At 40.2% G+C, this 16,167-nt stretch overlaps 1 protein-coding gene across 4 annotated transcripts in view; it reads left to right on the top strand.

The window, feature by feature from the left end:
- Positions 1 to 14,615, top strand: part of REPS2 (RALBP1 associated Eps domain containing 2) — a 285,301-nt gene extending 270,686 nt beyond the window's left edge. For 3 of the 4 annotated variants that reach the window (XM_064364494.1, XM_064364493.1, XM_064364492.1), the window contains exons 18-19: positions 13,023 to 13,094; positions 13,889 to 14,613. In XM_064364494.1, the coding sequence (XP_064220564.1) occupies positions 13,023 to 13,094; positions 13,889 to 13,981 (165 nt within the window). In that variant the 3' untranslated portion in view covers positions 13,982 to 14,613. Of the gene's footprint in view, positions 1 to 13,022; positions 13,095 to 13,888 lie in introns of all 4 variants that reach the window. The other variant, XM_064364499.1, reaches the window with a different exon arrangement.
- The last annotated feature ends 1,552 nt before the right edge of the window (positions 14,616 to 16,167 follow it).

The following is a 16,167-nucleotide window of genomic DNA, read 5'->3' as shown; positions in this document are numbered from 1 at the left end:
AAATAGATACTCAATAAATATGAGTTTCCTTCTTCCCCTTTCACTTGCTCCATAATCACTCTCTCTCTTAAACTGATAAAGGTAAGGCCATTCAAGTAAAGCTTCATATTTAGCCAATTCAAGTAGGGCCTGTGACTTTTTGTTCACGTGGGTATCTTCTTGGCCAGCACAAGTCGTGCTTGAACTGACTGCCTTGTTCTGTCTGTGGCTGAGTATATTTTCCCAAAAGTGGCCATAATATTTCCAGTTTCACATGCTCTTCCAGAACCTTGCCATTCCCCTATCAACAGGAGGAGTCTATATTGTTTCCCTCTGAATATTGGGTGGGACTTTGTGACAGACTCAAGGAATAGAATATGGTATTATTTGTGATTAGTAATAACAGACTTCAGAGGCTAGGTCATAAAAGGCAATACATCTTCTACCTAGTGTGCCCTTTTTTTCTCTCCCTATCTCTCTCTCTCTATCTATCTATCTTAGGACAGGCTTCATTGGAGTCTTGAGCTGTCCATGTAAGAAGTCTGGCTACCCTGTGGCTGCCATGTTGGAAAAGCCACATGGAGAGACCTCATAGAAGTAGAGAGAGATGCCTGCAGAGTCCCAGTTGTTCAGCCTAAGCACTGGACATTTGACCGAATAAGGTTGCAAGATGAACAGCCCCAGCACCTCTCTAACTGCAGCCTCATAGATAACTAGAATACCACCTCTTCTGGTGCAACAGGTAACTTTACCATAATAGTTTCAGACATAGTCTCCATGCCCGATGCAGTTGACAGCTTTTTTTCTTATGTACATAATCCACAGTTGAGAACTCAAGGCTGCTGCTGGCCAAGGGCACAGTGAGCATGACAGCCAGTCATTAGTAGACAACAGAAGTATAGTCAGAACTCACAGAGTCAGAAAATGAGGAAGGGAGTGATGAATTAGGGAAAATCAGAAATAAAGTTACTTTTGTCAATTTGTAAATGAAATATTATTTTTCATCTTTTGAATAGTCACAGTAACAAAGACATGTAGCCTAGTGACTGGCATCACAAAGGCATTTGATGTAAAACAATAGTAGTTAACACTGAGTGAGCACCTACTATGTATCTGGAGCTGTCCTGAGTATTTTAATCAACACACATCACCATATGGGAGGTACTATTATTACCCCATTTCAAAAAACATGCCAAGCATCACACAAGTAATAAATGGCACAGTTGAAATTTGAATCTGGCAGACTGGCTCCAGAGTCCATGATTTTAATCACTGAACTACAGTTTCTTGATAATTGTTAAACGAACCAATGTTTCCAAATTAACTTCTAAGAAAAATCTAATTTTAAGCAAGTGGTTTATAAGCAAATGTGGATATCTTGGGAGACTATAATGGGAATTCTGGTGAAAAATGTTCAAAGGAGGAATGTTCTCTGAAGGAGGTTCTGCTTTCAGAGAACTTACTAGTGAAAATTTGAATCCTATTCACAAAATTGTAAAAATAGGAATTATGAAGCAAATACTTTATTCTATGTACAACCAATGCTGGATTTATGTTTTATCCACTTTTGTAAGTATGAGGAAAAACTCACATACCTATTATTAATAATTAACAATAAAAACCTGTATGAAATATGAGGAAATGATACACTTATTCACCACATTGTACCTAATAAATATATATAATTATTATTTGTCAATTAAAAATAAAATAAAACAAAAAAACTCCTCAATAAAAATTGTAGAATAAGTGTATGAAGAGTAAAGCAACACCAGTGACCTAAATTTTATTAGACCCATGGATCAAGTAACAAAATTTTGCTTCAAGCCAGCATATGTGCTGTATGAGGCTTTCCTTCTAAAATAATTCCAGAATCTGACCCTTTCTCATGACCACCACTGTTACTTCTCTCGTCTAAGCAGCATCTTCTCTCCCCTGGACCTTAGAACAGCCTGCTAACCAGGCTTCCTGCTTCCACTCTTATAATTCTACAGTCCATCCTCCACCTTGCAGTCAGAGTAAACTCTAAAAGATGGAGATCAGATGATGTCACTCTTCTGTTTAAAGCTCTCCAGTGGTTTCTTACTGCACTTTGCTCACCTTTCTGACTTCCCCTCTGGCCACATTTTCCCTCTCTCACCAGGGCTCCAGCCACACTGGCCTTCATGCTATTTCTTGAAAACGCACCTTACAGGGTTTGACTTGCAATTTCCTTTGCCCTCAGGCCTTCACCTAACTGGCTCCTTTCCGTCATTTGGATCTCTGCAAAGATGTCACCTCTTCAGAGAGGACTTCCCTAATTACCTTTTCCAAATATGTCACCCATAGTCCTTCTCCATCACCTCATCCTCTTTGTTTCTTTTAATGTACATGTTACGATCTGTATTATCATGGTCATCTATTTGTTTTATTCTTTACTTTGTATCTCCAGCATATCAGTTAGTCTCCCCTTTGTCAGTTTTATTGTGTAATAGACTACCCCAAAACTTAATGGCCTAAATAACCACTTATTCAATTACTTATGATTTTGTAGGTTGCCAGTTTGGTCTGGGCTCAGCTGAGTGTTTCTTCTGCTTGAGCGAGGGTTGGCTGATTTTGGCTGGGCCTGCTCATGCACGTGCTGTCAGCAGAAGGATCAGTTATAGCTGGTTGGTTTATAAGGGCCTTCATTGGGAAGGCTGGAGTACTGGGACCTTTCTCTACATGTTCTTGCATCCTCTAGCAAGTCAGCCCAGGCTTGTTCACATGGCAGTTGTAGTGTTCCAAGAGCTTGAGAGTGGGAGTTTTTGGGCTTCTCGAGCTCTAAGCTAGGAATTGCAGTGCTACTTCTGTTGCATTGGATTGGTCAGACAAGTCACCAGACCAGCCCAGATTCAAGGTATACAGAAATGAGGCCTTCCTCTTGATGAGAGAAGTTGCAAAGTATGGCAGCCAGTATTGCATTTTATCATGCCCCCATTGGATTGTAACTCCACGAGAGCAGAACTTTGGCCCTGGTCCATGGATTGGTGTTTGGAAACTATTGCTCAAAGGCCCAAAACTGTGCTACATTCTGCTCAATCCTATATTCAGTCCTCACTTGGGTTTAAGTTATTCAAGATGTGGCAATTCTGCCTTTCACATTAACCCACTCTGGAATGCAACCACCAACTGAGAAACTGTCGCTGTAGAGAAAAATTACCCAAGCTGGACTGGTGAGAGCGGAGCGGGTAATATGAGAAACTTTAAATTAAAGACTAAGGCCGAAAATCTGTCAAGTTCTGTAAGGTAAAAATCTTCTCAAAAGGGCACATCTGCCAAGACTGCATTTTCACAGGCAGTCTTGACTGAAAACAAGGTCAACATGAAGCGAGTGTCCTCTCTTCCAGCCAGGCCTTGGGAGAGAGTGGAGGGATTTTGATGAGAGCCAAATTGGGTCCCCCAAAGCTGGGGCTCTGTATCCTATCTAACTAAAAAAAAAACTTCTAGAAATGCAAGTGAGGCTAGAAATGCTAGCGAGGGCAACCTCATCCTTGCTGTGGAATTAGAATTAGGTTACATGGGATTTTCCCCCTCCTCACACCTGAACTGTTTCAAAGTATACTCCATCAAAATATATTTCATATTTCAGAAGTGAGTCAGCCCATCAGTAAGTATTTAGAGCTGACCTATCATATTTGCAGTGCTGTGCTGAATATCTTGAGGACACCCCGAAGTGGGAGATTCTGCTTCAGAGAACTTACTAGGGACATACAGTCCCTGAAGGTGCTAACAGTGGACACTGTCTGCTGGCAGCATTCCTTGCAGCTGGAGCAATGAGTCTTTCCTCGAGGAAGGATTTGAGAGTACAGCTTCATGTCTATCACAACTATCCTTTATTGAGCAATTCAAATGTGTGGACATTCTGCTCAGTGCTTTATGTTATTATGCAATTGAATCTTTATGACAACCCTCTCTTGAGGTGAATGCTATTAGCATCACTATTATCAATGAAAACCGAAGCCCAAAATTACAGGACTAATTGGTGGTCAAGCCAAGATTTCAACTCACATTTGTCTAACTCCAAGCTAGAACACTATGCTAGCCTTCCAGTATAAGATTACCAGTAGTAAACATAATCAGTAGCATTTATTGTGTTCTTATCAGCAGGCTTCACATGTATTATTTCATTTAATCTCCACCATAGCCTTAGGAGATAGTTACAGTTATTATGTCCATTTCACATATGGAAACACAGAATGTCACAAAGCAGGTCAAGGTGGCCCTGGATTTTCTCATAGTTTTAGTAGCTGATGGTAACCCTCCTATACCTTCTTGTTCTGAGTGCTGACCTGATTCAGTTGTAGGAGAGCTGCCATTGTTCCACCCACCCACAAGTACCTAAGACAAAATAAAATGGGAACCATGTATAATGGACATTGGAGACTCAGAAGCGGGGAGGGTAGGAGGAGGGTGAGGGATTAAAAACTACATATTGGGTACAATGTACACTACTCAGGTAACAGGTGCACTAAAATCACAGACTTTACCATTATACAATTCATCCATGTAACCAAAAACCAGTTATACCTCAAAAGCTATTGAAATAAAAAAAAATTGAAACAATGGGAACCAAGGGTTTTTCCAAAAAACTTCCTCACTGACTCTGATCCCATTCTTAGTGGGCCTATCATGGATTTTATTCCTCTTGCTGCTCTAAATCCCCTCCCTGCTGGAATCTTTACAAGTCTTCTCTTTTGCTCTTTCATTATGGGAGGACAGCTCTGCAGAAACCTCTTCCTTCCTTCTTTGTCTGTCATGATCTCCCCTTCTAAGCAGGCCATGGGGACCAGGGCACACAGCCAAGAAGAAGGAAGGAGACCTTCAAATCCAGGCTGCTGAATGGGCCCGCCTTAGAAGCTCCTGTGTAAAGAGATCTTGAGTGGCTGACTCAGAGGAATGTGCCTGGAATCCAGCAGCCTCCTGTCAGCTTTATTTCAGGCAAATTAAAGCTGACTGCAGGAGAAGGGGCCAAAGATATCTAGCCCTTCACACTCTTCTTGGACATAACACCCAGCTTCTATCTTGGAAGATTCCAACTGGACGGGCTCCAGAAATGACTTCAACTAATGCTGTCATTCTACATACGATAAGACGGAAGCTCAGAGAGCTCAGTGGCTAGTCCAAGGTCACATGGTCCTTTAGTGACAAAGCCAGGCCTATAGCACCCATACCCAAGTCACTTTTCTTTCCAACCACCTTATAGCAGGGCTTCCAGCCTTCAGACCTTTGGGGACCATCTTCACAATTTTGGCCACATCCATGTATCATCTGTGTCAAGAATTGCCTAAGATTTTCTCAAAATTGACCAATGTTTTAAATAGAAATTATTGAAAAAAGGAAGCTTCACATCACCAGTTTGTCCTGGTTTTATATTTTTTCTAATAAATATACAAAATATAAAATTATATCATTTTGTACCCCACCAGCAGTATGCCTTCCACTTTTTTTGGAAACCAGGTCTCAGAAGTAACCACAATGAAGTATAAGTGTTGCTGAGTTCAAGTTTCTTCTTGGTTACTTCCCAGCTGCAATGTCATGGGCAAGTCACTTCACCTTTCTGAGCCTGTTTTCTTAGCTGTGAAGTGAGAGTGAAGACTAATTCTCACCCCTGCAGTTCTTATAGGGTTGTCATGAGAACCAAACATAGGAATATACTTTAAAGAGTTTTATTCATTTAGAGAAGCTAGACCAATGGAAATTTTCATTATTAGTCCTCTTAGGAGCGTTACTATTTTCCCATTTACAGTAGAAATATTTCTTTGGTTGCCCATCTTCCAAGAGATGTGAAGGCCTCCTGGTGCTAGTCCCATTCTTTTTGAGGACAGAGAGTTTCTGAGCAAATCCCTTATTTTCACATGCTTATCTATCCTGTGGGGTTTTTAGTCCTCTTTAGTACTCAAGAACATCTCCAGCCAGATGATGAGTGAAGGTCTGGTTTTACATAGTTTGATGAACAGACTTTCCTAAATACCATGTCCAAAGTCTTCAAAGTTAGTGAGAAAAACCCTCAGCTATCATATCCAGCCCTGGCTAGCTCTGGACAGAGGAAAGGAAAATGCTGACCTATAGCTAAGAAATCTAGGAATCTGATCTGAATTTCCAGTTATAAAGGATTGAAAGGAGTGTCAGTTTACAGACATTGTTCACTGGAACTGAAATTTAGAGGTAAATTTCACCACAGAGAATTCATTTTCTGATTTTTTTTTTTATTATCCAGTCTTTGTGTTTAAAGATCTCAAACAAAGAGTTTGTTTGGGCTTTTGGATTTATAATGGTACACACACCAGGGATGTATGTGTGTACCATTCATAGCGCTTATGTGCCAGGCACTATTCTGGAGTTTTACAAATATTAACTCATTTAATCGTCTCACCAATCTGTGAAGCAGGTACTATTAGTAGCCTCATTTTATAGATGAGGAAACTTAGGCACAGAGTAGTTAAGTGGCTAGGCCAAGGTCAAACAGCTAGTACTGGGCAGATCTGATATTAAAACCCAGGCAACATAACTCCAGAATATCTTTTTAACTACTATACTATGTTATGAAATATAAACATACTGAAAATCCAAATTCCGTCTTTCAAGGCCTAACTTCAAAGGTTCCTGCTGTTTGAAGCCTTTCCTAATCTAACGAGAGAAACCTTCCTTAAACTCCAGTTGTGCATTCTCTATATCTCTCTAAAGACACATGCCAGTTTCTTTCTTTCTTTTTTTTTTTTTTTTTTTGTGGGATTGGGGGCAGAGTCTTGCTCTGTCGCCCAGGCTGGAGTGCAGTGGCATGATCTTGGCTCACTGCAACCTCTGCCTCCCGGGTTCAAGTGAATCTCCTGCCTCAGCCTCCAAGTAGCTGGGATTACAGGTGCCCACCACCATGTCCCAGCTAATTTTTTTTTGTATTTTTAGTAGAGACGGGGTTTCACCATGTTGCCCAGGCTAGTTTCAAACATCTGAGCTCAGGCAATCCACCTTCCTTGACCTCCCAAAGTACTGGGATTACAGGCGTGAGCCGCCGCTCCGAGCCATACATGCCACTTTCTAGCTTGCATTAGAATGATTTTTATTTGTCTTACTTTCCTCTCTCTGTCTCTGTGGTGTGTGTGTGTGTGTGTGTGTGTGTGTATGTGTGTGTGTCTGTGTCTGTGTATTCCTTAATAGTCATTAGTGCCCTTCACAAAATATTTCTGGCTCTCCACTTCCAGGCATAGAGTAGAATTGCATTTCCTAGTCCCCTCCTTTGCTATGGCATAGCCACAGACAATATTTAAGAGAGTGACTGGTCCATCTGCCTGGGTCCCTAACAGAACATGAAGGGAAGAGTCCTGGCCAGCCATGGTGGACATGTATTGTGAGCAAGATATAAACTTTTCTTGTTGTAAGAGATATTTGTTATTCAAATATTGGGGCTATTTGTTACTACACCAAAACCTAACCTATATTGACTGATGTAGTTTAGTTGGTCCCCAGTTTTAGTTGTCAGTATGTAGTATGGGAGATGGGCAACTTCTTAAGAACTGCACAGCTTGGCTTTTGGAAGGGAATAATTTTAACCGGGGGATAGAGGTGGACCTTAACATGCATATATAAAAGGTATCCAGATTGGAAAGGAAGAAATAGAGTTCATTCTACCTACAGAAGACATCATTATGTGGAAAATCCTAAAGAATCTCCAAAAACCTCCTAGAAATAGTAAGTCAGTTTAGGAAGTTACAGGACACAAGGCAAATACACAAAAATTTACTGTATTTCTGTATGCTGGCAATAAACAATTAGAATTCACAATTTTTACAGTAGCACCTCCAAAAAGTGAAACATTTAAGTGTAAGTATAACAAAAGATGTGCAGGATCTTTATGGTAAAAGCTACAACACACTGAAGAAATAAACCAAGGAAGGTCTAAACAAATGGAAAGATATACCATGTTCATCCATTAGAAAATTCAATATTGTTTAGATGTCAGTTCTCCACAAATTGATCTATATATTCAATGCAATCCTAATCAAAATTTCAGCAGGATTTTTTTGGGGGTAGATATTGATAAACTGATTCTAAAATTTACATGGAAAAGGAAATGGACTAAAATAGCCAAAATAATTTTGAAAAAGAGCAGAGAAGTAACACTATTTGATTTCAACACTTACTATAAAGCCACATTAATCAAGATAGTGTGGTATTGGTGAAAGACGAGAAACATAGATCAATGAGATAGAACAGAAAGTCCAGAAGCTAATCTACTCAAATATAGTCCATTGATTTTCATTAAAGTTGCAAAGGCAATTCAGTGGAGAAAGAATAATCGTTTCAATAAATGGTGCTGGAACAATTCGACATCCATATGCAAAAAGATGAATCTTGACCCAACTACACAACTTGTACAAAAATTAATCTTAACTAGATCATAAACATAAATATGAAAAAAATTAAGCTATAAAGCTTCTAGGAAAACAAAGGAGGAAGTCTTTGTTTTCCTTGAAGCTTTATACAAAAGCTAACCTATATTGACTGATGTAGTCTAGTTGGTCCCCAGTTTTAGTTGTCAGTATGCAGTATGGGAGATGGGCAACTTCTTACGTGAAAAATAGGTATAAGGACTCTTTATAAACAAGGAGTCCTTAGACATGACACAAAAATCATGATCCATTAAATAAAAAGTTCATAATGAATTAGACCTTAACAAAATTAAAAATGTCTGTTCTGACCGGGCGCAGTGGCTCACGCCTGTAATCCCAGCACTTTGGGAGGCCGAGGCAGGCGGATCACAAGGTCAACAGATTGAGACCATCCTGGCCAACATGGTGAAACTCCATCTCTACTAAAATACAAAAATTAGCTGGGCGTGGTGGCACACGCCTGTAGTCCCAGCTACTTGGGAGGCTGAGGCAGAAGAATTGCTTGAACCCGAGAGGTGGAGGTTGCAGTGAGCCGAGATCACGCCACTGCACTCTAACCTGGCGCCTGGCAACAGAGCGAGACTCTGTCTCAAAAAAAAAAAATGCTCTTCAAAAGACATTGTTAAGAGAATGAAAAGACAAGTCACAGATTGAAAGAAAATATTTATAAATCACAATTCTGACAAAGAACTGATATCCCAAATATACAAAGAACTCTCCAAATTCACAATAAGAATAGGCAAATGATTTGAACAAACATGTCACCAAAGAAGATATATGAGTGATAGATAAGTATATGAAAAGATGCTCACCATCATTAGTCATAAGGGAAATAAAAGTTAAAACCACAATGAAATACCACTTCACACTTATTATAATCACTACAATTTTTTAAAAGCAACAATATCAAATGTTGACAAAGATGTACAACAGTTGGAGCTCTCACACATTGCTAGTGGGAATGTAAAATGATACAAGCCCTTTGGAAAACTGTTAGTGTCTTATAAAGTTAAACCTACATTTGCCAGCAATCCCACTTATAAGGTATTTGCCTGATCAATGAAAACATATATTAATATAAAAGCCTGTACATGAATCTTATAACAACCTTATTCATAATTGCCCAAAACAAGGAATAACATATATGGCAGGGAATACTCAGCAATAAAACAAAATGAAATATTGATACCTGAAACAACATGGATTATTCTCAAAGGTCTTCTGCTAATTGAAGGAAGTCAGGTCCCAGAGGCAACATACTGTATGATTCCATTTACGTGACATTGTGGAAAAAGGCAAAATGACATATCAGCACTGAAGAACACATCAGTGGTTGCAGTGTTTAAGTGTGGGACAAGGAGATGATTACAAAGGGGGCACCTCAAGGGACAATTTTGGTGTGATAGAACTGTGTCTTGATTATGGTGCTGCTTACAGGAATGTATCATTTGTTCAAGCTGATAGGACTGTATACTGCAGAGTGAACTTCACTGCATGCAAATTAGAAAAGAGACAAATAGAAACAACAAATCCATATATCATGTGAGTTTGGTACACCTGCTAATTTTTATGAAATCTCTATTTCTCTCTCATTTTGAGTATTTAAATCGCTTGGAATCAGTGCCTGTCAGAGATAGATTCTGCCCCCCACCACCAGTGTGTGTGTGTGTGTGTGTGTGTGTGCATGCACACATGTGTTTTTCTGTCTCTTGAACTCGACTTTCCAAGGGAGCGGAAATCATCCATGCTCAAATAATTATTTCATCTCCATCTCAACATAAGTCACCTTTTTGTTAATGGAAGACAGGAAAAGTCTCTGGAGGCATGTTAGCATGAAGTGCTTATCCTCTCTCAGACTGCAGTGCCAATCTCTCATTTGGTTTACCCCTAAGTATGCCTGCTATTGTATCAATTTCCCTCCCCCCTATAATCTGCTGGGTGGAGTAGTCAACTGGCCCTGCCACATGTCTTGGTGTCCACAGATCCACAGATGAGAAGGAGGAGGACACGAAAAAAGAGTGGCCTGGTCCAGTATCCCATGAGGTGAATGGGGGAGCAATTCTCCTTCATATTTTTTGAAACTAAAAAATTTTGGTCTAACATTTAGTTTACGCAGTAAAAGGCATAAAGTGTACAAACCCTAAGTGTTTCACTTGATAAGGTTTTGTATATACCCAAATAACCACTACCCACATGAAGATATAAAACCACTTTCAGCACCCCAGATTGTTCCTCATGCCCCTTTCACTCAGTAACTATCTCCCACTCCTTCCCAGAGGTAACCACTCTTCTGCCTTCTATCACCATAGATTAATTTTGCCTGTTCTCAAACTTCATGTAAATGGTATTACACAGTGTGTACTCTTTGTGAGTATGGCTTCTTCTGCTTAATGTAACACCTGTCAGATTCATCCATGTTGTACATATCAGAATTTTATCTGTGTAGTCTTCTATTGCATGAATATTCAATAATTCTTTACCTACTGTGAACGTTTGGGTTTTTGGCTATTATGAACAAAGCTGCTGTAAACATTTTATGCATGTCCTTTGGTGGACACATGCATGCATTTCTCTTGAGTTTATAGATATAAGTGGGATTTTGGGGTTACAGGGGATGCATATGTTTAGCTTTAGTAGACATTACCAAACAGTTTTCCAAAGCAGTTGTATCATTTTGTGTTCCCACCAGCAATGTATGAGAGTTCTTGTTGCTTCACATCTTGCCAGCACTTGGTATTGCCAATGTTTTTAGTTTTAGCCACTGTGGTGGGTTTGTGGTTATATCTTATCATGGTTTTAATTTCCCTCTTGAAATGTACATATGTGCCCTTGCTGTTGTCCCAAGGAGGAGAATTTCTGATTGGTTTGCGGGATGTGGAGTGGGAGTGGCAATGGCCGGTGATGGGATGGTGGGAGAAGCACCTTTATTAGGAGGGAGGGCTTATGAATTGTCCCAGCATTGTAGTCCAAAAGGGGGTAGCATCCATGTGCCTATTTTCCTGAAGGCTGTTCCCTCAGAGGGCTGGCTCATTATTGACAGCCATACTCATTTCTCCAAGAGACTGTGCTTGAGTTATGACAGGCAGAATGTGTCCCTCTCCTGAGCAGATGGGCTGCTTGGAAGCTTTTTCTGGTACTATATGAACTGGTGTGGCATTTCCAGTCATTTGTTTTCAGAATGACAATGTGTCAGTTTAACTACCACTCCCCTGATACACTTGCCAATTGAAGAGAAAGAAAACAGAGCAAGAAACAATTATTTATCAAGATATGGGAAAGCAAAATTTACTTTCACCTTTATGTTTGGTTTGTCAATGACCATCTAAGCACAGGAACCACCAAAACACAGATCCATCAAGCAGGTGAGCTATCAGTCATTTTACTGCCCTTTTTCTCAGATCTATTCTGATTTATGGTGGGAAAATAATAGGGAAAACTGGGGATGCATAGACAGTCCTAAGTGCTCTCTGTGTTCATTTTAGCCGGCCCTAGCCCCAATGCCTGTGATAACCCAAGGAAGAAACCATCAAATAAACTGACAAATAGCACTCGTTGGCTTGATAATTGAATATCTAAGTGTGAATTCTAACCTGCTACTTGCCAATTGTGTGACCGTGGTATGTTAATTGGTATTGTGGAGCCTCAAATTATTCTTTTGTAAGTACAGATACTAAAGGTTATCTCAAGGATTTTTTGGGGTAAAGATTAGCTGGAACAACAAATATGAAAGTATGTAACTTATCTAATAGGTTCTCAATATCTCATATTACTGATCTAATAGCCAAACACAGCTCAGATGTCCTTCTACAGGTGAATGTTTAAACAAACCATGGTACGTACATCCCATGAAAAACTGCTCAACAATAAAAAGGAACTGCTGATGCACACAGTGTGAATAACTTAAATGAATCTGCAAAGAATTACACCAAGTGCAAAAACCCAATCTTAAAAAGTGATATATTGTATGATTCCATTTATGTAATATTTTTGTAATGACAAAATTTTAGAAATGGAAAACAGATTAGTGGTTGTCAGTGTTTAAGGATGGGAAGATGGCTGGGAGGAAGGTGGATAAGATTAAAAAAGGGTTATGAAAGGACTTTGTGGTGATGAAACTTCAGTATCTTGAGTGTCATGGTAGATACACAAACCTACACATGTGCTCAAATTGATAGAACTAAACACACACATGAGTACAAGGAAAACTGGGGAAATCCAAGTAAGTTCTACAGATTCTTAATATTCTGAATGTAATACTGAGCTACAGTTTTGCAAAATGGTACCATTAGGGGAAACTGGTTAAAGTGCATGTGGGCTCTCCCTCTATTATATCTTAGGACTTCATCTAAATTGACAATTACTTCAATAAAATCTTCAATTAAAATGTTACTGATCTCTTTAAGATGACATGCCATGGATTATAAGAAGCACTATTTAATAAAAAGCTCAATTTAATAATTTTAAACAAAGAATACACTGCCTTATTAAATCTGTTTTTAGATTGCAGGAAAAATCCTGACTTGAGAAATATTAAAATGTGGGTGTCAGGGAGGGAGAAATTGCAAGTTAAATTAAGGAAATTGGATAGTTTCTAGTAGCTTCTATTTATCCTCCTTCTTCCTGCTTTCTCTTCAGATACCCAAAGTTTTCATTAAGCCTAATTCGCAAAGGAAGAAAGAACCTCTGGAAAAAAGAAGCCACACAAAGGTGTTGTTGACTTAATTCATTTATTTATTTGTTGCTTCTCCCTTGTCTCTGCCCACCTTTCATGTCCAATTCATCATTGAGCCCTAGAATAATGACTTATAGATAGTGTGCATTACACATTTGATGAAGCTCATGAAAGGATTTTGAAACAGGAGTGCTGATTAGGATAATTCCTGTTACAGGAATAACAGTCTAATTGTAAAATGTTTAGCACCTTGGCAGTTAGGGATAAAAATCATTTTTGGTCCTGTTCAAATAGCTCAACAGAACTCCCTGACCACTGTAACCTTATTCACACACAGAACTCATCCTTTCCAAAATATACGTTCCAAGTTTTAAAAAATTGAGCCTAAAATTGTAAGGATCTGTACACATGGAAAATGAAATTGTCATTAACACAAATGTGACATCTGGTGGGTCTTCTAGATCTATCAGCTGATAATTGAAGATGAGAATTTTGTCTTCTAAATAAGGAGTGTTCTTATTCTGTTCTGGGAAGGTACTTTAAGTTGTTTTACCTGGTATGTCTGAGGTAAATATTTAAAGATTTTGCCCTCTGGCTTCAAAATTCCTCTCTGGATTATAATAATTAACTTGAATTAAGTTTTATGTGAAATTTAATAAAAATAACTCAATATTTTAATTATTGGCAAACCAATTTTCATTTTCTTGAAGTAGAAATAATGAAATAATAGATGCCAACACTCCACTACTTCCCATGATTTTATTCTTTTAGATGTAAGGATAATGTTTTAAAATATTATCCAAATGTGTTTTCCCTCTTTGGTGGGTAGTTATCAAAGGAGGAGGAGGCAGAGGAGGAGGAGGAAGAGGAAGAGGAGGAAGAAGAAGAAAAGAAGAAGCACCTGCTCTTCTTCTGCCATTAAGATTATGCCATAAGATGAAGGCCTACTATCCTGGGAGGAGGAGGTAGAAACGACATAGAACAAAAGAGTCATTGATAAGTTTTAAATTTCCACTAGATTTTTAAAAACCCTTACTGGAGCAATAGTCTTGAAAGTCAGACTAAAAAACAGAAATAAAGGAGTTTTCTTAGGACTCCCAAAGTTGGGCCCCTGTATAATAGAAACCAAAGCTTAGATGGTTACTATGGTCTGAATGTTTGCGTCTCCCCAAAATTCATTATGTTGAAACCTAATCCCTAATATGATGGTATTAAGAAGTGGGGCCTTTGGAAGCGATTAGACCATGAGGGCAGAGCCCTCATGAATGGGATTAGTGCTCTTATAAAAGAGGTCCCAGAGAGCTGCCTTGCTCCTTTCATCATGTGAGGACATAGCAAGAAAATGCCATCTTTCAACCAGGAAGTAGACCTTCATCAGACACAAAATCGGCTCGTGTTTTGGTCTTGGACTTTTTCAGCCTCCAGAAATGTGAGAAATAAATGTTTGTTGTTTATAAGCTACTTGATCTATGGTATTTTCTTATAGCAGCCCAAATGGACTAAGACAAGAGTTGGCCATAGATAAGCCATAAAGTAGGAAAAACAGGGACACAGTGGAAGTCAGGGACACTCCTGCACACTGGAGAGGGAACAGCCTTCCAGTTCTGGGAGGTGACACTGAGCACAGAGGAAAGAAGAAGATGCAAGTGTCCCCCTACATTCCCATTCTTTCCATCCTCCGAATAACCCTCTTTGGGGGCAGAAGTAAGGAGTGATAGGAAGACCCAGATAGGCTTGGGAGAATCTGAAAGTGTTGGTTTAAGTGACCACCTCGCCAGGCATATCCTGGATTAATACAAGCATTTCACAGAAACCTGCACAACATTGTGCCTCCTCCTTGATGAAGGAGAAGTCAAGTAACAGCAGTGGAGAGCGGTACCTCCGCAGCCTCACAGTCTCGCATAGTCCAGAGGCAGTAGAGTTCCAGGACCCCTAACTTCGGCACAGAAACATTGAGAGGGCAAATGTGTTCAAGAAAGTCTGAGGACAAGGAAGCTGTAGAATTTGGGGACCTCACAATGGAGGCAATGGCAAGGTCTATGAGCACAATGTCCAAAAACCAGCCACAACTCAGTGAAGACCAGGGCAGGATGCCAAGCGAGTAGGTGGTCCAGGCTACTCCCAGAGGATAGCAGGAGGACCAGACCATCTTTTCTCCAATCATAAAAATGCACCTAGTTGGCTGGGTATGGTGACTCATGTCTGTAATCCTAGCACTGTAGGAGGCTGAGGCAGGCAGATCACTTGAGCCCAGGAGTTCGAGACCAGTCTGGGTGTAAGGTACAAAGATGTGCTTTAGTCGAGGAACAGGCTGAGGCAAATATCCAGGCCTGCATGACTCAGTGAGTTTGGCGCACCGGCACTTAACTCCACTTGCTATATAACTTGTTTGTGTAAGTTCATACTTGGCTCTGAGCTACTGTTGTCTGTAAAAGGTATAGTTGCCCTGCTAATGCTGTACAGAGGCTCTTGGGGCTAGGCTTGGCTCAACATGTCTTGACATGGTGGGCATGCTGGTCCCAGAGAGAGAGAGAGAGCCAAAGCTGTCTGTCTTACAGATGGACAAGAGGGAGCCAGGACACAGCTCAGCTTGCTCATGCCCAGAAGCAGAAAGAGTTAAGCTACTAACCCTGAAGGCAAGGGAGACCCTGCCATGCAGCTGCAGGTGTGGGGGCAGCAGGAGCCATAGAGCCAGACAATAGTGGCTCAGATAGCTGAGATAAAGGTGGACAGTTTGAGACAGCTGGTGTGAGTAAGCTGTTGATGAGAGCTGCTGCTGAATAAAACTGCATTTCACCTGCCTACATCCCCCCAAGTGATCTTTCTGCCCATCTATCCACTCCCTCAGACTTCAGCATGGGCTGGACCCAGACCCCTGGATCTGACACTGGGCAACATGGCAAAACCCCATCTCTACTAAAAATACAAAAAATTTTGTTAGGCGTGGAGGCATATACCCATAGTCTCAGCCATTCAGGAGGCTGAGGCAGGAGGTCACTTGACCCTGGGAGGCTGAGGCTGCAGCGAGCCATGATCACACCACCGTACTGCAACCTGGGTGACAGAGTGAGATGTTGTCTCAAAAAAAAGGTTTTTAAAATGCACCTA

Source organism: Aotus nancymaae, unplaced genomic scaffold (assembly GCF_030222135.1).
Source record: "Aotus nancymaae isolate 86718 unplaced genomic scaffold, 86718_ANA_hifiasm-v0.15.2.pri h1tg000058l, whole genome shotgun sequence".
Taxonomy (NCBI): domain Eukaryota; kingdom Metazoa; phylum Chordata; class Mammalia; order Primates; family Aotidae; genus Aotus; species Aotus nancymaae.
Note: the sequence above shows the minus strand (reverse complement) of the source record. Positions and strands in the feature narration are given on the sequence as shown.